The following is a 25,348-nucleotide window of genomic DNA, read 5'->3' on the forward strand; positions in this document are numbered from 1 at the left end:
TACAAAATATTTTACAGCCGTCACACCAGACGGTCTCAATGGAACTAAAATAAAAAAATAACTAAAATTAGATATAAGGTTGGGTAAAAAAAGTAATGTAAAAAAGAAAAGAATAATAATAGAAACAAAGACAATAATTAAAAATTGTTAACTAAATCGTGATACTAATAGAATGCGGTGAAGGGAGAGGATTTTGATTGAAAGAAAAGAGTATACAAGAAAATGAAAAGAACAAAAAAAGATAGAGTAAGAGAACTTGTGACGGATGACGGAATAAAACGCTAATAAAAAATGTACTGAAAATCATTTCTAACAAAAATCCCTGTTATATATTTAAGATAGTGGAACGAAAAAAAAACTGATCATTATTTATATAATCGTTGCTGGAGTGTCTTCTGCCATTTCGTACGATAATTCTCTCCGAAGAGGTGGTGATAGCCACGTTACAGCAACTGACCAAGTCAAGGTCTGACGTTAAAATACTAAACGGGCATTATCAACGAGTGACATGCGAAGCCAGGACTCCATAGAGCGTCCAGCTAAGAGATCTTAGAGCTTGGCCGCCTTCCAATGGACCCTTCGAGTTTTACCACCTTAAAAGAGGCCTAAGTTACGTGACTCTTCTTGTCCTTGAACATACAAAACCTGCAATTGCCACTTGAACCGAAATGTAGGCAAAATAAAAAACTATAAACTTTTATAGACTGCTGACCCTGTTTACTGTCGGGATATTATATAGTCTTACCTTTTTCCCGTCGCGAAACTTGACAGTGCCCTCGATAATGGAATTGGCTGGACCGAGGTCCGTCATCTTGCTCCGTGGTCACGTGACGCGTTCGCAACGCCGCCGCGGCGGCATCGTGCACTAGCACATTATAACCACGCCGCACAACGCAAAAGGGACCTGCAGGAAATAAAAAAAATCATCATTAATTTTATTTATTTTACTTTTTTTAATTTTAGGAAAGCTTAAAGGAATATATGCTATAAGTAAGATGGAAACAAGCTTCCACTTATTATTATCAATATAGGCAAATACCCACAAAAATTAAGCAGCAGTAGAGGACTATGATTTGCGATTGTAAGTGCGTATTTGATTACCAAAATACAATCTTACAAAATTAACACTTTTGCATTAATTAAAAAGGATGACATATGCTCCCAAACGTTTCCAGAAGATGGGTAGCAGCGTTCTTCACGTACCAAGCGTTGCGATTGTAATATATCCCCCCATAGATATCTTTGGGGGAGGTCAATGCCTTTTAGAGGGTGTCTATGGGTTTATAGACATCTCTTTTCATAGCGTCTTTTGCGTATATAGTGGTACACAGCTATCGCCAACCTGCCTGCCAAGCGTGGCGATTATAGTACGTCCTCCATTGATATATTTAAGTGAAGCCTATGCCTTGGGGGTCCATCGGCTTATATAATGACGATGTATTTAAATAATATTACTTCAAATCTGTATTTTTAATCTAAATAACTTTGTGACTTCTCTCTAGTTGTACCTAATACAAGACGGCTATGTTAGTTAAGAGATACGGCGGTACAACTTCGATCTCACTGAACAAACCCGACAGTATTCAATTATTAGAAGCCTGAATTATTAAAGGCAAATCCCGGAGCCGGCCCGTAGAGCTCTAGTGGAGCCCCTATTTATATTTTAAGCGAACTAAGTTAATACTTAAATACAGACATCTCTTTGAAGACTTAAGTCGAACAAGTACAACTTTGGACTGAATACTTAAGCGGGTTCTCGTGTGCCGAAATGTTGCTTCGGATCCACCCAAGTTTCTACATTTAATCCGCTTGAATACGAATCGATTTAAACCTTATTACATTAGGTGTTAGGTTGGTATTTATTTGAAATTAATTATGTGGTTATGTAGTGTGAAGAAATTGGAATATTCCTTTAGAATGAAACTATTAGAAACTATTTTCTGTTTTGATTATTTTACTGCTTGCGCATATATAAGAGTCTATTATGAATCCTTGGTTCATATCTTGGATAAAAAAGGTCTTTAATAACCTTTTTATGTACTTAATAGCAGTAGTCGCTTATGACAGACCTCATGACAAGGATCCAGGTCACCCAGAGAGCAATGGAGAGGGCTCCGAAGAAGAACAAAAGTCACCAATGCAGTTCGACGAATAGCTCATTTGGAGTGGCAGTGGGCACATGGTGCAACCAATGACCACTACAGCCTAAAGGATCATGGGTAAGTCCTCCACTAGATGGACCGACGACATAAGACTAATTATCGTGGCCATCTTTGGAGGAAGTTAAATCCTGTAGATTGTCGAAGGACATAGGACATTCACATTTGGGGAATAACAAGGAAAAACAATGCAAGAGTACAAAATAACCTTTTTGAATGCTTTTTAAACGCACTATATTTTCGAGGAAAAATTAAATACAATATAAGAACAACAATAGTTGCCAAAGGTAACGAACTAAATTAAACATCTAGTTTATATTTACACTTTATATTTGAAAAATGTGAATGTGGTTGAAAGATTTTAAATATCTTTATTAGAAAATTCTTTTATACGTACTTTAGAGTGACAATTATTTTTAATATATAAAATCGTTAGTGTAGTCAGTCCGTAAGTAAGCTATCAATGTTGTTACAACAAGCAAAGTCGCGTTAAACAACTAGTGATTAATAATATAAAGTGAGTTCTTACGAAATTGGACAAGTTGAGCGACATCGGCGAATTTAATATTTGTATTGGTAAAATAAAAGGAAACAAATCAAGCCGGTGTGAGCGAGGAAGGTTGCAAAATTAAAAAAGTTTTCCCAAAACGTGATCGATGCTTAGACCCTGCTTTGAATATTAACGCCATTATCTTGGAACTTATTGAGATTTAACGTGAATTCACGTAACGTACACGTGTTTCAGATAGTTATGGCGCTGTTGGAGCTACATCGTCATCGTCAGAAGCGCATCGAAAAGGAGAATTCTACAGATATATAATTCTTTATATTTTTCGGTATTGCCGGAGAAACATTACGACATCATCAGTGGCGCATTAAAAAGAGGAATTTCACAGAAATATAATTCTTTATTTACATCGTTATTATAAGAACAACATTACGGTATCATCAATGGCGCATCGAAAAGGGGAATTCCACAGAAATGTAATTCTTTATTTACATCGGTATCATAGGAGCAACATTACTTCATCATCAATGGCGCATCGAAAAGAGGAATTACACAGAAATATAATTCTTCATTTACATCGGTAATAAAGGAACAACATTACGTCATCATCAGTGGTGCATCGAAAAGGGGAATTCCACAGAAATGTAATTATTTATTTTCTTCGGTATTATTGGAGAAATATTACGTCATCATCAATGGCGCATCGGAAAGGGGAATTCCACAGAAATACAATTTTTTATATACATCGGACGAAAGAGAGCACTCTACTCCACGACTTGTGATTGGCTGACGATTTTTATTGGTTGAACATTGTTTTCATAGTTTTAAATTGGTATAAATATGGGCTATTTTTTATATACAATATTCTTATACAATATGTTGTTTCAGCCCATAGACGCCCAATGCATGGGGCATCGTTCCTCGAATATTTCTATGGGTGATATAACATAATCACCGCTTTTGGTAGACGAGATAAAGATTGCAGTCTGGTATTATTGTACGCAGAGGATATTGTTGCCCGACGGTATTTTTTGTGATCACTTTTACAGCATCCTTAACCACTTGCGTTAAAAAGACGCGCGTGGCACGGCGAGATATTTTTATCTCAAAATAGAGAGTAACGTGTTCATCGCGTCGATAGGCATTTTTCGCAAAAATTAAAATAACTTTGTTCACATGTCGCTTGAAAAGATATAGCTCTAGATTGCAGAGCGTTGGATAGTAATTGATTTATATTATTTTGTACGTCGCAATTGTCAAGTTTATTCGTAGCGCAATTGGTCAATACCGCAGTGGAGATTATTTCCAAGATTTATTACAATTTAAAATACTTTCTCAATACAATACGTTTTAGGAAAAGTTTGATTTAATGGACCTTAATTTATTACTAGATCTGCTTAAATTTTAAGATAGTTACATCAATAAATAAATACATTAATAAATCATCCATTCATTCATTACAGTGGACAGGCGCATGAATAGGCACGCAAAGACATTTCCGATTGACGTCTGTCTACATAGTGGGGGAGTCTCCCATGCCGAAGAGAAATTTTTGGTCCCAACGGCCATCTGCACGAGCGATCTAAGTCGCGAGCTACGTCGATGACTTTAGTTCTTCTGCAAATCTCATTTCTGATGTATGTAGTCAAATCATGTCCGTGCTCGATGTACCGCGTTCTCTCCCAGCTCCGATATCTATTCTGATAAAATGTCATCGGAGATCACACCTTGCTCCGAAAACCGACTAGGTAGCAGTTAGCTAATACAATACGTCAGATGAAGCATTCGACGTACGATTTTTTCTTTAGTTTATTAACTCGCGAATTTCGAAACCGCGAGCCCTGAGTCCGATGAAGCTGTAAAAGCCAAAACGGCTAACAGCGCGCATCAACATTCTAATATAGCCAGTCAAATCTCAAAATAGATATATTAATAGAAATCTATTTCACCCCACAATCGGATTAATGAAAATTTTAACAGTTCACCGATGCCTCTATTCAATGAATGCACATTATAATAATTCCGAAATCCATAAATGGCCGGCGTCCGAAGGGGGCGAATTCAATGAGCGCGCAGAATAGCACCCCGGCGAGCGATAAATATGTCGCACGCGATTACGGGATCAGTGCATTTCGCAAATATTGTTCCTCTATCGATTCAAAAGGTGAAAGCGTTTACGGCGTGTTCGTTTAGTTGCGAATGTATGTCGATCTTGTTGTTTTTACAGAAAAATATACAAATTAATATGATTTGTTTAATACAGAATGATTGTACATAGTTCATTTGCTCTTAACCAAATATGTGGTATATCCTGCCTAAAAAATATAGTTTTAGAAATAATAAACACGTAATGATAATATAGTAAGAAAAAGTGTTTTAAAATTTCAGATCAAATATTGACTAGATATTACTGATAGAATTTGTACTGTCAGAAGTTATTTATTTCATGGATCCCCTCCAATCTCTACCATTTTTTGAAACATGGCCTTTGATTTCATTAAGTTTTTTAGTGCAATTTTATTTATTTTTCTCCTGTCCTTTCACAATATCTGTTATTCTACCTTCTTCCTTCCTTGACATTTTCTTTAATTCTTATTACTTTTAACATGCGTTCTTCAGCAATTTTTTTACAATATTACATTATCATTCGATTTTTATTTGAAAGCATTTATTTACAATTCTTATTTGTAATAAATTATTCGCCTGTCCCTATTCCGAAAGAAAAAAGTAAATGTAACATATTTCAGAGTAATAAATTTATACAGAATGGTTGAAAATGTCAGTACCTTTAAAGCATTTTGTTCACACATTCGTAGATTTTACATCTAACACCAACTATCTTGTATATATGCATACAATGCCGATAGAGGGTTAGTTAACTTTTTAGAAAGGAAACAAACCGATATAGTTAAAAATGTTTGAGACCACCACACGTAAATTTTATATATAAAGAAATTAATGGGGCCACAGACAAATTATTTCGACCCTGGGAAACATTTGATGATATCCTACAAACGGCTACATTGCCTCCAGTTCCACCGGTGTAATTAACGTCTGTTTAATCTCCGGTTAGAAGTTTTTAATTCATTGCGTGTTGCACGCGTGTCTTAACTGTACATCTGTTTAGTTTTAGAACGATCCACGTTGAGAGGTAGATGAATTGATTTATGTTATTTGCATTGTATCTTGTACATATATCATACTATCCTTCATCATCTTCATCAACTTCATGCGATCTTACCTATGTCGTCGGTCTACTTAATGGGGGGGTCTACCCACGCCGCGTCTACCGGCTTGTAGTCGCCACTTCTTTCAGGCTCTAAAAGCCATCGGTTCCACTATCTCTCTCTCTTACTACGAAACATTTCTTAATCAAAGTATGAATACATAGTATTTTTATGAATCATTTATATAATTATTATTGTGTCGATACGATATTAAAAAAAATCCAGAAGGTTCTTGATTTGATAGAAATAAAATCAAATTGAACTGAGGACTACCATGATTGACCAAGGGACTTGGCCTCTATCACCTGCTTATAAAGACGAGTGTCACCACCACCTGCTGCAAGCGGATTGTTGGCTACTTTAATATTATATGTCTCTCGTTTTTGAGGACCTATTATTCCTCTATCATATTTTAGGACAGGGATTTTAATTACACTAATTTTTTTAATACAGTTTCATTTGTTTCTTGTCAACTTCGGCCACAGGTCGGAGGTAACTAGAGAGTCTCTGTAAGCTGTTCGTTGTAAGAAAAGTAGGGATAAATACACCAAAAAGGTGATCACAGATACGATAGGAGGATTCTGATGATGGTGGCGGGATTCTCAACAACGGAAGCACTTACAGTCTTAGAGACCTAACTGTCAACAAAATACATTCACGATCTTCATACACGATTGAAACTTCTTCCATACGCATTAAGAATTCCGCTACTGCTTAATCTTTTTGTGGAGAAGAAGTAGGAAGAATTTCTACAAAGAATAACAGGGTAGATTATTGTTAGCAATGTTAAAATTAATACTCGTTGTTTGATCCCATAGAAGTCCACTGAAAGGTACAGGTTTCCCCCAAACATATATATAAATTAACATATATATTATGTTATAGTATTATAGTACGTATAGGACGCTGTACATCCTCTTGAAGACTTGTTAATGAGCAGTGGAAATTCGGTATAATTAACGCACAAAGTGTAAAAAATATATGAAAGTCTCACGGGAATCAAACCCGCTAATTCCGATTGCAAATCTAAGCCCTCCGCCGCTGCGGTACTAGTGCACAATAAATCAAAAATATTTAAAAGAACTGTGAAAGGTGCATCCTGTAGTTTGTTACATTTGACGCAAGGGTGCGGCGAAAATTTGTTGAGGAAATCGAACATTTACGCTAATATTAATATCCACCCCAATTCGGTGTCACGTCGTGAAGGCGAGTCAGATATCTAACTAATTTATCTACATTACTGTTCGCGTGCAGCTAAGGCACATTTATAATATAACACAATCGCCGCAACAAATATCTGTACCCTTGCTCGTCCATTACAACGATTCCTTTGTTTATATTTCTATATTCAAACAACTATTGATTCGGCAACAATTAAATATACAGAATGAGCTATAAATACATGCGTTTTAATTAGTAAATCATTCAGACAGACATAAAATAACGTCATTATTTTGAAGTCAACAACAAGACTTTATTCCAACAAAAATGCCCGATGTCCTATACATCCAATGAGTTTAAAGGAATTGTAAATATGAATGAAAGAAGGTGTAACAATAGAAATTATGAACGATGAGAGAGAACTAAAATAAAATAGTGTAGCGAAATAATGACAGTTGTAAAAATGCTTTCGCTTATCTGTCAATCCATCGGTCTACGCATGCGCAAAAACTAAGGACGCGCGGCGTATGATTTGTAGGCGGTTGTCAAAACCGCGTCTCACGCCGAAAAATATTATGAAATACTAGCTGTTCTCACAAACGTTGTTTTGCAAAAAAAAAATAGGGTTTTAATTAAAAAAAAATAAGGGTTGATCGTAGAGGGGTGAAAATTTAAGGTTGTATGTATTTTTGTATGCTGTATCATAATAAAATAAAAACCAAAAAATTGTCTAAAAAATAAAAAAAATAATTTAGGGGTGGACCACCCTTATCACTTAGGGGTATGAAAAATAGTTAGTAGCCGATTCTCAGATCTACTGAATACGCATATAAAATTTGGTAAAAATCGGTCAAGCCGTTTAGGAGGAGTTGAAGTTCGAACACCGTGACACGAGAATTTTATATATTAGATAATAATGGCGAACGGCGTCAAGTGACGTATATGTTGTTGTTTGTGAATTTGTATTAAATCTTTAGTGCTTGATGGAATATTGAATTAAAGACTGTCTTAGATTAATTTTGAATCAACGTTTAATATGTACAAATGAGTGGTGAAAGTTTTATGTAAATATTATTTCATTCGCATGACAAATAATTTACAACGGCATCGGGGTATCTGAAGTTGTAGGCGGATGACTTTTAAAATAAACTGTGTGTATCTTTCATTCAAGCGTTTTAATGTTTGTGCTCCAGTTCGTTAGGTGTTGTCTCTAACATTGCCTATCTAACCTGTTAAACTTTACCACAACATTAACTTAAAAAAATACTGATAAATGAAGTCCCTAAGCCTAAATATAGTAGGAGAAGGAAGAGAATCCTAGGATCCTCTCCTAACCTAACCTAACCTAAGCCTAAATATAGTAGGGGAGGAAGAGAATCCTAGGATCCTCTCCTTCCTTCGTATGTCCGAAATGTTTAGTGGAAAGATGTTGTCGTGTTAAGGGGACATTACGTTGCCTCTCCGAAACCAAAACTTTAAGCCAATGTAGCCTTTTTTCTCTGGATACCTCAGAAGTCGACAATAATTGCAGAGTTCAAAAAGAACATTCGCGAAGAAGCGTCTGCTATACCATGAACGATGTACGGTGGAATTTTCACAAATTTCCGGTCTAAATTAGATGAGTGTTTACGTATATATATCACCTGTGATGTCATTTTTTAAAAATAGAATTCTCATATGTCAACCATACTGTAAATATATATTTTATTTACTAAGCTTTTATGGTTTTTTTTATATGATTTTTTAAAAACCGCTAAACTTCAACTAACCAACTCTGTATTATATTGAAATGCGAGTCTTATGTCATCTTTATAAAAGCAATTTTTTTTTAATTTAATACCAATAAAATAGTACAAACATACCCAAAAACTAGTATTTATTTGTATATGATGATGATACCTTCAAAGGTGTTCAAGGCAACACCTGCAATGATGAGAGTAAGTAAAAAAGGATCGTTGAATATTTCACTACACCCAAAAAAGGTATTGACCGTTTTAAAATCAATATAAATCATTTTAAAAACAATGAGTGAAGATAGCGAGGTTTGTGATAAAAAAAATTCCACTCAGGTACTTTGCAGCTGTTCCAAAACATCTGCCTGTTTAAAGACGAGCACTCGATATTGTGTCGATGGGTCCAATTCTTACTATCCACTAACAATGCGTATCTGTTCTTGTTACATCTGCACAATAGATATGGCGTGCGGTTGTTACAGACAGGGTTGTCAAAAATAAATATAATTTTAATTGCATCTTTTTAAACTTTGAGTGTTGGAATGAAAGCCTTATTTATACTAACGGCTGATATACTACAAAGGTTTCTATGGATCGGTGGATATATTTTTATTTAATAGAAACAAAAATCAAATTAAATTCCTCCATATTGACATTCTTAAGATACTCGTACATAGGTACAAAACGCAAGGTGATATAAGAAAAACCCACAAACAATTTCGCCTTTTTCATAATAGCTAACACCTAAGCCTGATTAAATCTTCTTTTTTTCGGCCGATGGATGCCCACTGAATGTATAATTCAATACACCGTTTGTGTTGCTCTTTTAAAACTCGTTAAATGATTTTTTCACTTCATTTTATATTTTTTTTTATTATACTTTTTTCCTCACAATTTCAGTCAAACATTCTTCTATTTTTCTTTACAATATCTAACATTTCTTACTTACTCGTCTTCTTCTATACATCACCTTTTTTGCTTCTCTTTCGCTTCCAAAATATGACAGTATATATAATAAATACCAGACCCTTGCTGCTTTGTTTTATTTCTCTCTATTACAACTTGTACGACCTAGTTGTTGAATTTTAGGAATTAACTACGATTTTCATCACCAAACAAGGAGGCGATGTTTCCTACCTCAAATCTCTCTTATATTTCGATCTCCAACTACCTTCTCTATCTTTCGAGCGTGGGACAGCAGGCAATAAAGTGCACCACGGTCAGAGGTCCACCGCTGGGTCAATAAACCATTCAAAAGATGTGTACAATTTAAAATTTAAAAACGAATACATATTGAAACGCTTGTAAAAACACACTAACGAACTAGGTTAATATTTTACGTAATATAAAAACTAAACGCAAATTAAACTCATAACAGTGAGTACTGAGTAAACAAGGTCTTTGCGACCTGGAAAAGTTTTATTCATTCCAAAACAATCGTGAACGTAGCGAGCGAAGTGTTTTTAATTTAGTTCAAAATTTAATGAAGTACATCAAAATTAATAAGCACGCTAACAAAAGCTTTTACTGCAAATTAACAAGCACTTGACATTATATATATATATATATATATATATATATATATATATATATATATATATATATATGTGTTACTATTGTCTCTCTGCCATGTCAAACCAAGTTTTTTTCTACCAAACTCTGACTGCTGCTCAAATGGCATTTGCAGATTCCGCGGGTACGAGGTGGCAGGGCGTAGAGGGCGTAGAGTGCCTAAGATGTCTCTTAGTAGCGAAGCTAGAAGGCTTCATACTACTATTTCATCATATTCGAAGGCCGCCCAACTTTGACGAACGCTCCGTGGAGTGACTAAGCTTATAGGTTCCCACGACGGGACCTCGACTTAGGTTGTTACTCGGCCGAATCTAGGCTTTACCGGTTGCTATTGCTTGACTAATATCACTACTATAACTTCGGAATTCGTTAGCGCTGGGAAAAATGGCGGAAGAAATTCCAACAACGCTTCTATGTAGTATGGTGGAGGGTCAATGTCCCCTGTGATGTAGAACACCACATCGTTTCCAACGATACCAGTTGGTTATGGAACAGCGACATCAAACCCAGTGAAGCCACGTATGGCAATTTTATGTGAAGATCATAAGGCATAACACCAGAAGAATAACACCAGCAAGAGAAACTTAGTGTCTTCTGTACCTTAAGGTAGCCGAAAAACAGCATGCAAGCCTCTTTCAATTAGTCCTGATAAGGCCTATGCCTAGCAGTGGATTTAAACGGCTGGAATAATGAATGAATTTAAAAAAGGATACACGTATATTATTTTCTTTTTTTTTAATTTTAATTTATTACAATCGTAAAAGTGATTTTGAATGTGATATATTATGTTTCAGAATCTGATATGTAAAGAAAAATAATAGTTTATATTATATTTCATGTATATGTATTTTTGAAAGCCCTAACAGTAATCCGGGGCAGTTCCGTTGACCGGGCGCTTTGTCCGGGCGACACCTGACGTCTCCCGGGCCGCGATTGTTATGGCTTGATTATGCCGTCCCTTTCCCGGGTGAAAGTCCCGTAATTGCATCTTTTTTATTTTTCACCACCCTGTACATATTCCAAGTGTGTTTGGTTTTTTTTGTTTCGCTACGAAATTTCTGTAAATAAAAAACGTTTTTGTATGTGTGTTTGTTATGTATGTAAATGTAGATGAACTCGCTGGGGACATTTTATTTGAAATGAAAATTTCTTCTACCCTCAATTTTTGTCAGTTATTGAGATATATGAAGTAGCAGTGGGAAATCTAATGTCTTGCATTGATGACGAAAGGTATCATCATAGGTATCTAGATTTATCTCTTTATATGTGATGCCTACCTTGTAATTACTATACTGATCGTTACAATGCAAATTATTAACCCCAGATCGAAAAAAATCATTCCTTCGATCTGGAACCTCACTCTCGCGCACGGTACAATATTATTTTATATGTAAATTGAATCAAGACAATTAAAATTAATATCTATTTTTACAATAACTTTTGCAAGAATAAGACACTAACATATGCTCTCTGTAATAGCATTCGTAATAAAGCTTTTTCTTCTACTATTTTGTTTCTACGGATATAAGTTGGAAGTACTTAAACTAGTTCTGAGAGGTCTTTGCACGAATATTTTGTAAGATCGAATCAGGAATATAGATATTTATCACAATATCTCACATTATTATTATTCATTAGAAAAACTTATTTAACTATAAATATAACATAAACTAAATTAAGTTTTACTGTTCATCTACACGCGTCATATACGTTCAAAGTATATGAACGTCTACACATATATTTCAAGCTAAATAAAAAAACCTGCGAACTTGGTAGACGAACGACAGTGTCCAAGGAACCTAGTGAATTGGCAAGTTGAAGAAACAGTGGGCAAGAAATATATTGCCCAGTACACATAGCTGCTGGGACTTTTGGATTATGGATAAACATTCAATCACAAGACGGACCTAACCGCGAATAACGTGGGCGGATCGAAGATGGATCCGGATCCATCCTTGGCTCGCCTGTGGGCCACGCTACCGTCCCAAGCTGCATATACAACATCAACACTACACAGCTCTACTCGGGTAGAGCAGTCGTACAACTGGAATATATCTTTCTAAACTTTGTAAATTTTTAAGTTCACGGACCCTTCCGCTCCGTGAACTCAGTTCCGAAGCAGTAAAAGTCCCCCGGCTTGCAGCATCAACTCAACAGAAAAGATGACAACAATCACAACAATCTATTTTTGTCTTTTAGAGTAAAAATTCAATACGTAAAACATGAGTTCAATACACTCTAAAAGTCCTAAAAGTAAGTTAATAAACACTTCAGTTTATGTTCCACGTACCACGAATACTCGATTGCTAAATCATGGAACAAAACGCGACTTACATATTAAATGAAGTAATGCATCGATATATGAAAGAATAGCATCTTCTTTAAATAAAAGGAATCCTTGGCAATAATTGTTTTGTTTCATTCAGGCTATATCTGACTGAAAACGTTCTATATTTCTATATTTATTTTACGGAATATAATACCATGGTAAAAAGTACCTTGAATTTGTTTATAAAATGTTCATTCCCCTTCAAATTATCCCCGTGTGACGAAACATTTTTGCCAACGCTTCTTTTTGCTTCAAAATACTCTGGACTGAGTCAAGTGACATTCCAACACTACTAGCGAAGTGTCTAATTGTAAATCGAAGATTTTCAAACACACTATCTTTGATTTCTTGGACCTGACCTTCGGTTGTAGTTATTAATGAGCATAGAATAACTGATATCTATACGATATATATATATAACGGCTTGACCGATTTTCACCAAATTTTATGTACCTATTTAGTAGGTCTGAGAATCGGCTACTATCTATATTTCATACCCCTAGGTGAAAGGGTTGTTCACCCTTAAAATTTTATTTTTTATTTTTTTGACGAAATTTTTTGTTTTTATTTTTTTATGATACAACATACAAAAATACATACAACCCAAAATTTTCACCCCTCTACGATCAACGCTTATCTTACATTTGTTAATTAAAAACTTAATTTTTTTTTTGCAAAACAACGTTTATCAGCTAGTATATATATATATATATATATATATATATATATATATATATAAAATGAGCAAACAAAGTCGAAGTTAATTGCTAGTTTAAAGTATAGGATGTTTTATTTGTAAATATCGCACGAAACCTGTACAAAAACCGCCGCATCCGCCATATGGTGCAGCGGTTTTTCGTATAATATACGATCAAATGATATAGCATGCGCTTCCGACTGTACCATAACCCTTATTACTTAGTTATTAAGATCTATAATTGTTTAATTAGATAATTAATTACATTTAAGATTTTACTTTGCAATACTCAACTGTTACTTACAAACATCGTGGCGTAAGAAAAAGCAAACAAGCAAGCTATACCATCATGTAAATGCCATCTGTTAGATTGCACGCATACATAATTATAGCCTTAAAATTGATATCCACATAAAATAATCATAAGAACAAAAGTTAAGTAATTTTATATAAGAAAAGGGAAATTAAAAAGAAAAAATATATATATGTGTTAGTTACAAGGTCTCGTTTTAGGATGTAGTAAACCATAATTTCAATCAAAATATTACATTAACAATCTTAAGTGTGATAAAGTAAAACTTTAAAACAAATATCATATACTATTATTATTAGATATTTAGGCAGTAAATAAAATGATCACTCTTATATGTGTTTAATTTAATTATATGTTATATTGGACTTTGAATGGCCAATGACTTTTAAAGGTACGCCATTGGCACCTAGTAATAAAAAAGTAATACACACAAATACTTACAATATTCACAAACACTTTTTATTTTTAAAAATTTTTATTACAAATTTTGAATAGTATATTGTGCCCATAGTACGGTTTACTATTTATATTGTTATTGGTAAACTAGTGGCAGACTGACAAGATCATATAATTCACACTATATGCATTAATTATATATGATTGTCACTGTAAGAAAAGGACCAATATCAAGTCACTTCCGCACATGCAGTGGTAGTCGTGCAACAAAGTGCACCGCCCGCCAGCCCGCTGATAAATGCGTATGCGGCAAACAATGCGAATTACACAACTGCCACCGTCAAATCACTCAACACGTGCTTCACCCTTCCACGGAGCATCTTCAGTAGTTATGTTCTACCGATTAGTGCCAAACACAGAGTTTGACTCTGTGTTTGGACTTCCGCAAGATAACGTCTGATTACATTAAATATGATTGTTACTGCTCATAGAAATTTCCAGAGAACGGGCACTAGCGTCTTCTACTTTACCCGTTTTGATTATGGTATAACCTCCCATATATCGCCGTGAGGCCTATAACTTGCAGTAGGTTTCTATGGCCTAAAATGACAAGTATAATTTGAAATGACTCCGGTGCCCATAGAAAAAGTTAAATTGTACTATGGGGACGGGGTTTTTTTTAATTTTTTTCGTCTTAACACTAATGTAACTTTCATCACAATGAAATATATAATATGTGGTAGTAAGTAATGAAAATAAAACAACGAATAAAAACATTGCCATAGTTGAAACGTTTTCACAAAACTCGATAAAAAAAAGTAAAATTTTTACATAGACACGGGGGATTTTTTTCCGTCTTAAAACTAATGTAACTTTCAACACAATGAAATAGATAATATATGATAGTAAGTAATGAAAATGAAACAACGAATAAAAACATTGCCACAGTTGGAACGTTTTCACAAAACTCCATTACAGGATACTGCAGTCGATATACGAAACAGTTAGCGTTGCGGTTTAACTCGACACGTCCATCAGCCGCACGAATTTGAATATAAAAGCCAAATTGGCACCCTGACATTGCCAAATGTAATTCACACTGCGTCGGCACCATCAAACGAACATCCTGGCAGACGGATAGTTATTTCGTTACCATGGCAACGGTCAAATGGACTATTTGGCACCGCCGCCGTAACGTTAGCCGGACGCAATGACCTTATATGGACAGTTTGTTTTTCGAATACATCTATCTATCGCAGCGATTCCCAAAGTGATCTATATAGGAGAGAGAATGCTTCCTCAGCTACTGCAGGAAGGTGGTAATAAATGCAATAGGTAAAAATAAAACAAACACTAAAATATAGAAATAAAAGGAATATAGTAGTATCAAAAATAGTGTAATAAATAGTATAATATAAGATGATAATTACAAAGAAAATAGGTGTTAAATATTTGAACAATAAATAATGTTGCAAAATAAAATAGTAAGGAAACCTAGAATGTAGTGGTTGAGGATGGATGTATGGCTAATGGAATGAAAGAGAAAGACTGGGAAAATTGTAGAATAAAAGAAACAGTACGACAGATAAGATGATATATGAAAGAGAAGAATGATAATAATAAAAAATATAAATAAATTACTAGAATTAAAAAGTCCCTATCCCACACGAGATAGGGGAACGAGAAGTCCCCAACAGCGGGGACCATATAAAAAAAAGTGGTCTATATCGACCTCTAGGTGTCTACGACAACCTGCAAGGTGTCTACGTCAGCGAAAAAAAAATTTGGGGGTCCATGAAATGAAAATGGGGGTCCACGATAGTGGATCTCAACACATACACTGATAGTACCAATTTACTTACATCATACTATCTTATAATATCAAAACATTTACATTATTTATAAAAGTACCTATGAAGTAAAATTTTTTTAATTTAATATTAATTTTTAAGTTTTAATTTAAATTCAATTAATAAATGTATAAATTAACATGTGTTTTTACTTTAAGTTTTTAACACTAAACTCCACTACAGTTAGAAATTTACAGGAAATCAATATCAGGTAAGTAGGGGGTCTACCCAACACGGAAAAACATGGCAAGGGGTCTACGACACAAAAGACACAAAAGTTTGGGGAACTCTGATCTATCGCAATAGGTAACATATAACTTTATCACAGTCCATTCGCGTTAACAATACACTGGATCACGCCGACGTTTCGTAACCATTCCAAATCGTAAGTCAAGTTCATATTTCAACGCAAAAGTAAATTGCATTCTCAACGCAAACGGACTATATCTTAACGTAAGCGGATGTAGTCTATTCGCGTTAAGGAAATAGTTACGACTCGTGGTTGTTACTGCCACGGCCCTTGTATAATAAGGTCATAGAAAATTACAGTCTGATCAATGTGAACACAGCTTTCTAATTTAGTTATGAGGAATATATATAACATTAACGATATCTGACCATAAAGAATCATATATCTATATATCAGGTTTTTATTATTTAAAGAGCAATAAGCGGCCTACTGCTGGGTATAGGCCTGCCCAATAAGTTTCCAAAAGGATCCTTAAGTAGATCGTCTATCCATCTTGTGAATGGACGTGCCTAATACAAATATTTGCAATCTGTGTTATTTAAAGATAAGTTAATAAAAGGGTGTTTATTCGGAATCCGCGCCCACAAAGAGTCTTATAAAAAGATCGTACCAACTGTAAATAGGCATGAGACTGCCTAAAAATCGATTCTCGACACAAGGGACTTCCCCGTCAGGCTGCTATAATAAAATACGTGATCAAAGAGAGCACCAAAAACGTAGTAAACGTTAAGCGGTAGACGCAAATGCGACGTAGTCTGCCAAGCTATCATTATTGTTATTGCCGCCGTAGGGTGGCAATGGGTTTTAATGCGTTAGGACAGTTTCCAAAATATGCATATTTTTACTTTACAACAACTAAGAGCCTTTTATAAATTCTTTAATGGAATCAGGCGTTACCTTGCGGAAGTCCATCCTAAGTAAGGAAAGGACCAATATTTAGCCACTTCCGCACATGCAGTGGTAGTGCTCTGTGTTTGGCACTAATCAGTGTAACATAACTCCTGAAGATACCCCGTGGAAGGGTGAATCATGTATTGAGTGATTTGGCGGTGGCAGTTGTGTGATTCGCATTATTTGCCGCATACGCATTTATCAGCGGACTGGCGGGCGGTGCACTTTGTTGCAAAACTACTGCTGCATGTGCGGAAGTGGCTAAATATTGGTCCTTTTCTTACTTTTATAAATTCATTTAGGATTATTTGCAATGTAAAAACAGCTGGATTGTCCACTGTCCAAATTCGACATCACTTCTTTTCCGCACTGCCTTTAGAGAAATCTTTACTCGGACTTACGTGATCATTAGAGCTGTAATTGTACAAATATCTGATATTCGGAATAGAAGTTTATTGATGTATTTTATACTGTTATAAGTGTAAAAGCGTTAAAAACTTATTTTAAATCATTTCATACAAAGTGAACAATCTAATTTTTTTTTATTAGTACGCGACAATAAGTTCTGTCAGTACAAAATTTGCAGGTAGAGATAATTAAAATAATTAATTTTAATATATACTAATCTGAATTTTAAACCCTTTGCTTAATATATTATCGATAGGTTATTTATTGTTTCTGATATTATTTATTTTTTGGAAAGATTGCACTATACATTGGCGGGAGATGTGATTTACATTCACAGATGTAAAGCTTTTACAGATATAATGTATCATCCTGTAAAGATGTAAGAATCTAAGACGATATGAGTATATATTAAAAATGTTATACGTGCATGTTATAAAAATACCGATGTAAATGCATCTTTAACACTCTACACAATTTGAGTCACACTACAGTAATCTATCTCTTTCATTCTCACACAAAAGTGTGATCGAAATAGAAGAAAAATGTGTTTCGATTTCCTGTTTATATTCCGATATAGCAGTAAATATAGTACCCCAAAAATTATCTCATGTGAACGGGAATATTTTTTTTGTGCAGAGAAAATATATCAAATTAATATGTCCTGAAACCTCTAGATATATGGTCACTGTAACACAGTACGAAAAGTGATTTGGCAATGTTCCCCGTTTACCAGCAGTCAATATTCCCGCACTAAATTCAGTACTTCATATTTTTTAATAGATAAACAGCGTCTAGTGTATATTCGACACTTAGATAATGTATTGACCAACCAATTTATATTTATTGATATTGCGTTATCTAAATTGGCGTCTCGTTAAGTTTTAAATGTTAAAGTTATTATCCACGAGGCCGTAATCTTGTCGGAGTAATTGATTTTGTAATAACACATAACAATTACATTGAAATATTACTAAAAAAATTTTACTTTCTTTTTACTTTTGCTAAATTGAATTGTATTGTTTCGAAAGTTACTTAAAAAATTAGAAAATATTTATAACTAGCTGTTCACCATTCACTTTTATCCATTCTTAGCTGGCTTTTTCTCAGCCATGGGCATATTTCTACCAAGTTTCAAATCCTTAAGCCTTATGGCTCCAGAGATATCGTGATGAGTTGATATATAAGTGTAAACCTCTTATATCTATATAGATTTTACTAATCTACCGCATTATAGTGCTACCGAAACCGCTGTACCGCGCAGTAGATATATCGACGGGGGAAGGGATTGATACTTATTTCTAAATATCTCCGAACCCCATCTAATCGTGGTTTCTTGAGGTACCGTGGTTTCCGTACGTGAAGAATTTCAATATTCCTAATAAGTGAATCGAATAATTTAAATGAAATCACATTATATATATGTAAATGAATATTTTGCATGCCCGTATAAATGTATGCCCCATATAAATTTATCATATATAGCCGTGACAGTTCCTTTTGATTTTCTCACACACATGCACATGAGCGCACACACACGCACGATGCAAGCGAATTCAAATGAATATATATATATATATATATATATATATATATATATATATATATATATATATATATATATATATATATATAAATAAATTTATATATATATATTCAATCGATGTAAACGGATCCAAGTAACCTATGTGTCCCCGACAGTCAGTAATAAAAAGTTATCAATGATACACTGTTTTTTTTATTACCAGTCCGGTTTATCTGATCTAATGTTTTTGCTCATGTCTAATTGGTGGTCTGTGTCGATGACCTTTGCTTACGGCGGTATCTTTTGATGTCCCGACACGATATCCAAGACGCATTGGCGCGTGGCCACCTTGTTTAATTGTCTACTGTTACGTTTGACAGGGAGCTGTCAACTTGACAGGTGTCATTTCTTTTGAACGCTTCGAGGTGTGGAACGATCTCGTGAACGGAAGTTGTCTTATTTAAATATCAATTTATAACAACCTAAAGTCGATATGTTTGGTTAATATGGAAGAAACTTTTGCATCCAATACCCGAATGCGGGTCAGCGAGTTAGAATACTATCATCTGATATTTTTTTACCCATCTTCATCATCAGTCATATGACGTCCACTGATGGACATAGACTTCCTTCATAGATTTTGCCGATTCGTTATCTCCAATCTAGAACAGTGTTTCTCAATATATGTCTCCTATATGTAATAAAAATAACTTTTTAAATTAAATCGAAATGCTGAACTGTAAGTCAGAGACACGAACAAACATTTCATGTCAATGAGATGAAGATGCTTAGATGGTCGGGTGGCGTCACTAGAATCGACAAAATACGCAACGAATATATCAGGTTTGTTTAAGGTAGCTCCGATCCCCAGCAAATTACAGGAAAATAGATTGCGATTGTATGGCCACATTCAACGAAAACCTGATGACCACGTGGTAAAAATTGCCTTAAGCCTCCCAGAATTCCCAAGAGGTTGAGGACGTCCAAAAGCTACGTGGTGATCTAATATCAGAAAGGAACTGGAAACCCTTCAACTTGATGCAGAGACAACCCAGTACAGAGTGGGCCTGGCGCAAATTGATAAGGAGACCCGACCCCAAATAAAGTGAAAAGGGAAGGAAGGAAGAAGAAGAAGATATTAAATCGAAAGGGTTAAAAGCGTATTGATTCCATTTTCGAATTTAACTCCTTAACAATCAAATTGCCCATGTGTGGGGCGTGAAACACTGCTCTAGAAAGTTGTTAACGTTACGTTTAGTTGGAAGACAATGGATGCAGGCAGTTTCATACGGGTGTTATTGGAAATCTTTATGGTAGACCAGCCCAGGAGTGGACTTTCTCCGGCTGAAATGATGATCAAACTAACTTGATATTTAAATTTAATCTCTATATTTATCTTTATTTTCCACATAATAAAATTTATTAAAAATTAAAAGTGTCAAAAATGACGTTTATGCTATTTCGTATTCTGACACATAAATAAACATGGCCGCCAAATAAGTTCCGGATAGTGTGGTCAGTGGAATTAAGATATACATCTCTAGCAACCACAACTCATATAACTCTGTCGAATAATTGATATATGTATAACTGAACACACTGTCTGTATGTTTGAAAGATTTTGAAATATATGTAACGATATCTTGTGATGTTATTGGTGAATTTTCCAGTATTTATTTTTGCTTATTACTTATCACCTTAGAGCAATGGTCCAGTGTTAGAGGACTGAGATTTGCGATCGTAGGTCTCGGATTTAATTCCACTTTTTATATTAATCATAATTAATAATAATAATTACATGTAATTAAAATAAATACAGTAGTAGAGCTAATAATTCCTTAGCTCTATTTTTATTTAAAAAAAATCCTTCTGGATTCAGTAGAATTTTAAAAGATTTTGTTTAATTAACCTAAAAAATAATTATTAAATAATAATTTTGAGACATAACATGAGAATTAATTATTACACCGTACACAAACAAAAAGATCGATAAGGGATTCAGTTTTCGAATTTTAAAATATTCTTAATAATATTTTGAAACTGGCCAGTTCTAAAAAGTTTATAATACTTCAAACATACATAAAGCATACGTGTAAATAAGTTAGTTAAATATTTAACATCATCTGTGGTCCCTTTGCTAATGTAACCGAGGCTTAACCGGCTATCGATCCACGTTAGGGGGTTGTGAGCAAACTCCTTCAACAAACTAAAACTTCGTTCTGTCGATGAGCAGGAATTCTGGTCTACAAAGCGTGTATTTTCTCCAATCGATGTACCACTCGTAAGTGTATTGTATTATTTAAGTGTACTGTATTTAAACTAACAAATTGTTTATCGTTGTTAGCATACCGTCTAATATTTAAAAGTGTATACATTGTAATATTGTATTAAAACACCGAGCATCTATATATCGTCGGTTAATCTACTGGGGGATTTACCCACACCGCGTCTACCAGAGAACCTTTTTTTTACTAGTGGGGAATATCGGTATGTGATACCCCTCTGCTATAGGCGCGACGAAAGGTTTATGCCGGACTCTTACGGACTTCTTACGGAGAAAAAGTTGAGAACGCAAATTGTGTAATCTAATATATAAAATTCTCGTGTCACGGTGTTCGAACTTGAACTCCTCTGAAACGGTTTGACCGATTTTTACCAAATTTTATATGCGTATTTATTAGGTCTGAGAATCGGCTACTATCTATTTTTCATACCCCTAAGTGATAAGGGTTGTTCACCCTTAAAATTTTTTTTTTATTTTTTTGACGAAATTTTTTGTTTTTATTTTTTTATGATGCAACATACAAAAACACATACAACCCTAAATTTTCACCCCTCTACGATCAACCATTATTTTTAAATTGAAAATTAAAAATATTTTTTTTGCAAAACAACGTTTGCGGGATCAGCTAGTATATATATAAAATAGTCCCTGTGTGACCAATAAAAATGTTGTACTCCTGCACTCTTTTTCAAAGTTGTAATTAACCTGTATGTAACCCTATAGATAATAAGTAGTTTATAAAATCATGCAAAACATAATTTTCATAATTACAGTGGATTGCGTATTTCTAGATGACACTAATACTGCATTAGAAAACTGGTCTCTGCAAGGAAACTACCTGTGATTGCCTAGGAGAGATCATAATTGGAGGGCTTCAATCCAACATAAGTGTTCCCGTTCCCACGAGATAATTTCTTTAATATCCTCTAACTAGGAGGTAGTTTAGTACTATATTTACTATTAAATATGGATATATACAGGTTTTACGAATTACATTCGCAGCAGAGAGTTAATATAGCTCTATTTCAACCGCACTGTTGCTAATGAAAAGGATAGATGGTGGTGACATCAAAAATTGTAAATAAATATTAAGATGTAAGTAAAGGACCAATATTTAGCCACTTCCGCACATGCAGTAGTAGCCGTGCAAAAAAGTGCACCGCCCGCCAGCCTGCTAATAAATGCGTATGAGTAATGCCAAACACAGAGTTTGACCCTGTGTTTGGCTCTAATCGGTGTAACATAACTCCTGAAGATGCCCCGTGGAGGGGTGAAACACTTTTTGAGTGGCAGTTGTGTGATTTGCATTATTTGCCGCATACGCATTTATCAGTAAGCTGGCGGGCCGTGCACTTTGTTGCACGACTACTACTGCATGTGCGGAAGTGGCTAAATATTGGTCCTTTTCTTACTTAAGATGGACTTCCGCAAGGTAACGCCTGATTCCATTAAATATTAAGATGTGTTTACATGTGTTTTATCATCTATACAGGTTGATTATCGGCAGATGCACTTATGCCATCAATGTAAACACACCCTTAAGTTAACATGATTAGTCAATAAAATAAGAACGTCAGAGACTTGCAAATGTCATAAAATGTTTTTAAATATATATTGTACAAGATGTATATGTAAAACTGATACAGTAATTCCGAATTTTCATTAATAAGGCCTCATAATATAAGCATTGAGATAACATATTAATGATTAAAAATATGTTCTAATAAAATGTAGAACATATATGGATTCTTAATTAATAATTAACATAGAAGAATGTCGTTTCCACGTGGACGAACCCGGGTGGAAGAGCCTTGTTAAAATATACAATTTCACATCCTGTATTGTAACGTCAACACGCTAATAACACAGATGTTGCTATCACCAAAACATATATCTAATTTAACCACATCTTTTGTAGCCATGTTCCAGCAAACAAAGTTAAGGGACTTTGTACACTAGATGCAAGACGATCCGAGGGTATTTTTTTTTAATTATTCACCCCTTTGGTTCAACTTATAATTACTTATTTTTGATGAAAGAATAATGATATATACTTATATTAAGAAAGACTTCCGCAAGGTAACGCCTGATTCCATTAAATATTAAGATATGTTTACATGTGTTTTATCATCTATAGAGGTTGCTTATTGGCAGATGCACTTATGCCATCAATGTAAACACACCCTTACCTCAACATGATTAGTCAATAAAATAACAACGTCAGAGACTAGATATATACTTATATATTGTATACCTTTACTTCAAGGGTTAACTTTATATGTCGCTATTATTTATATTACTGCAACTATCATAGTATCGCATTTGATGTGTGACCACCCTAATTGTTGAAATGGATTTACACACCGCCTTGTTTATTTCTTCCAACGTATCGATCGTTCAAGTCTCGGCTTTCGGTAAGATTTTGTTTGTAAAACTCGCATTAACGGTTCTCCCCATGTTTACGTGAAGTGGTAACTTATTATTTCGTTGATTTATTATCATAACGGACGCTGATTTCCTGGCCCCACATATTTGTATACAAACAGCCGTATTATTTATCACAGTTTAACCTTTATCAAACCTTTAGTCGTAAGTTTTAAATAAGTGTTATATAAAAATATACAGTACCGGGCTATAAACATTGTACGTCGACCTTTTGAAAGAGATTATCGGCTCATTTTTAATTAGTTGTAATTTTACTAAATAATTAAATACGTAAACATAATGTGAACATGCTTTTTTATTTTATTTTACCCCAACCTAAAGCCACGACTTATTTAAATTGTTGTATTTTATACAAAGAAAAAAAAATAATTATCAAAAGAAACAAATGATACTTGTTGTAACAGCTCCTAATAGATATCGGACTGCGACAGAGATAACGATCTACAAAGCCGAAATTAGCCGATTGTCTCTTTCCAAAGGTCGATGTGCAATATTCATATATTATTGTACTTTTTACTTAATGATAAAACAAAATAATAAAACTTAGTGAATGACATAAAGAACCAAAAATAATAAACGCCAAGGCGTCGTGAGCTCTTGGACTGAAACGAATACATTATAAATTCGAAACGCAGACGTGCACTTGAAAACAGAGATATAACGTGACGTTAAGTCTGCGTTAGTAGCTTTGATATAAAAACAAACCATTAACCGACAAAAATGACTCTACAGACATAGTTATTAGACTATTTAATGGAATCAGGCGTTACTTCGCGGAAGTCCATCCTAAGTAAGAAAAGGACCAATATTTAGCCACTTCCGCACATGCAGTGGTAGTCGTGCATAAAATGCACCGCCCGCCAGCCCGCTGATAAATGCGCATGCGGCAAACAATGCGAATCACACAACCGCCACCACCAAATCACTGTGATTTGCATGTACGGAAGTGGCTAAATATTGGTCCTTTTCTTACATAGTTATTAGACCTCGTTGTCTTAGAGCAGTGGTGTCAAAATATACAAGAGGCAATTGGTACACTTTGATATTTATATATGGGACACAAAGGCCTGCGAAATTCATTACAAGGTAAGTTCCACAACTATATAATTGTGAAGCCTATACCAGCTGGTCCTGGACCCAACAAGATACCGCGACTTGCAATACATACAATGAATTTTTAGCGTATCGCGTTGAGCAGACAGAGATAAAGATCTAAGAAACCGAAATTAGCCGATTGTCTCTTTCCAAATGTCGATATGCAATATTTATCGTCGGGTACTGTACAAATTATAATATCATTTAGTTGACATGATGTTTCATTATTATTCCAGCATTCCAACCGACATTGTTTGTCTACCTTATGGAAAGGAATAAAACATTGCGTTTCCAGTAAGTGTCGTCCAAAATGATCTTAGCCCTGTCCACGACGACTTGTGAAGCCAATGAGGTTCATCATCGGTAACATACATTAATGGTAGACTTTCTCTTTTAAGCATTGAGGAATATTGGACAAGATATTTCGTAGTTCGAACTTACCTTAAAGGTCCTTAGCATATACCTTTGTACAGTAACAAGATTCGAACGCTTCTTAAAGAATCTTGGT

At 34.6% G+C, this 25,348-nt stretch overlaps 1 protein-coding gene across 1 annotated transcript in view; it reads right to left on the minus strand.

The window, feature by feature from the left end:
- The window catches only part of LOC137918621 (protein Dok-7-like), a 287,040-nt gene that overhangs the window by 209,916 nt on the left and 51,776 nt on the right, over nucleotides 1–25,348 (minus strand). The window contains exon 2 of the mRNA XM_068761449.1: nucleotides 746–904. Coding sequence (XP_068617550.1) covers nucleotides 746–811 — 66 coding nt within the window. The 5' untranslated portion in view covers nucleotides 812–904. The remainder of the gene's footprint in view (nucleotides 1–745; nucleotides 905–25,348) is intronic.

The sequence above is a fragment of the Battus philenor genome, unplaced genomic scaffold, assembly GCF_028537555.1.
Source record: "Battus philenor isolate CCGP_79_NKW_IND1 unplaced genomic scaffold, ilBatPhil1.0.hap1 SCAF_15, whole genome shotgun sequence".
NCBI classification, from domain to species: Eukaryota; Metazoa; Arthropoda; class Insecta; order Lepidoptera; family Papilionidae; genus Battus; species Battus philenor.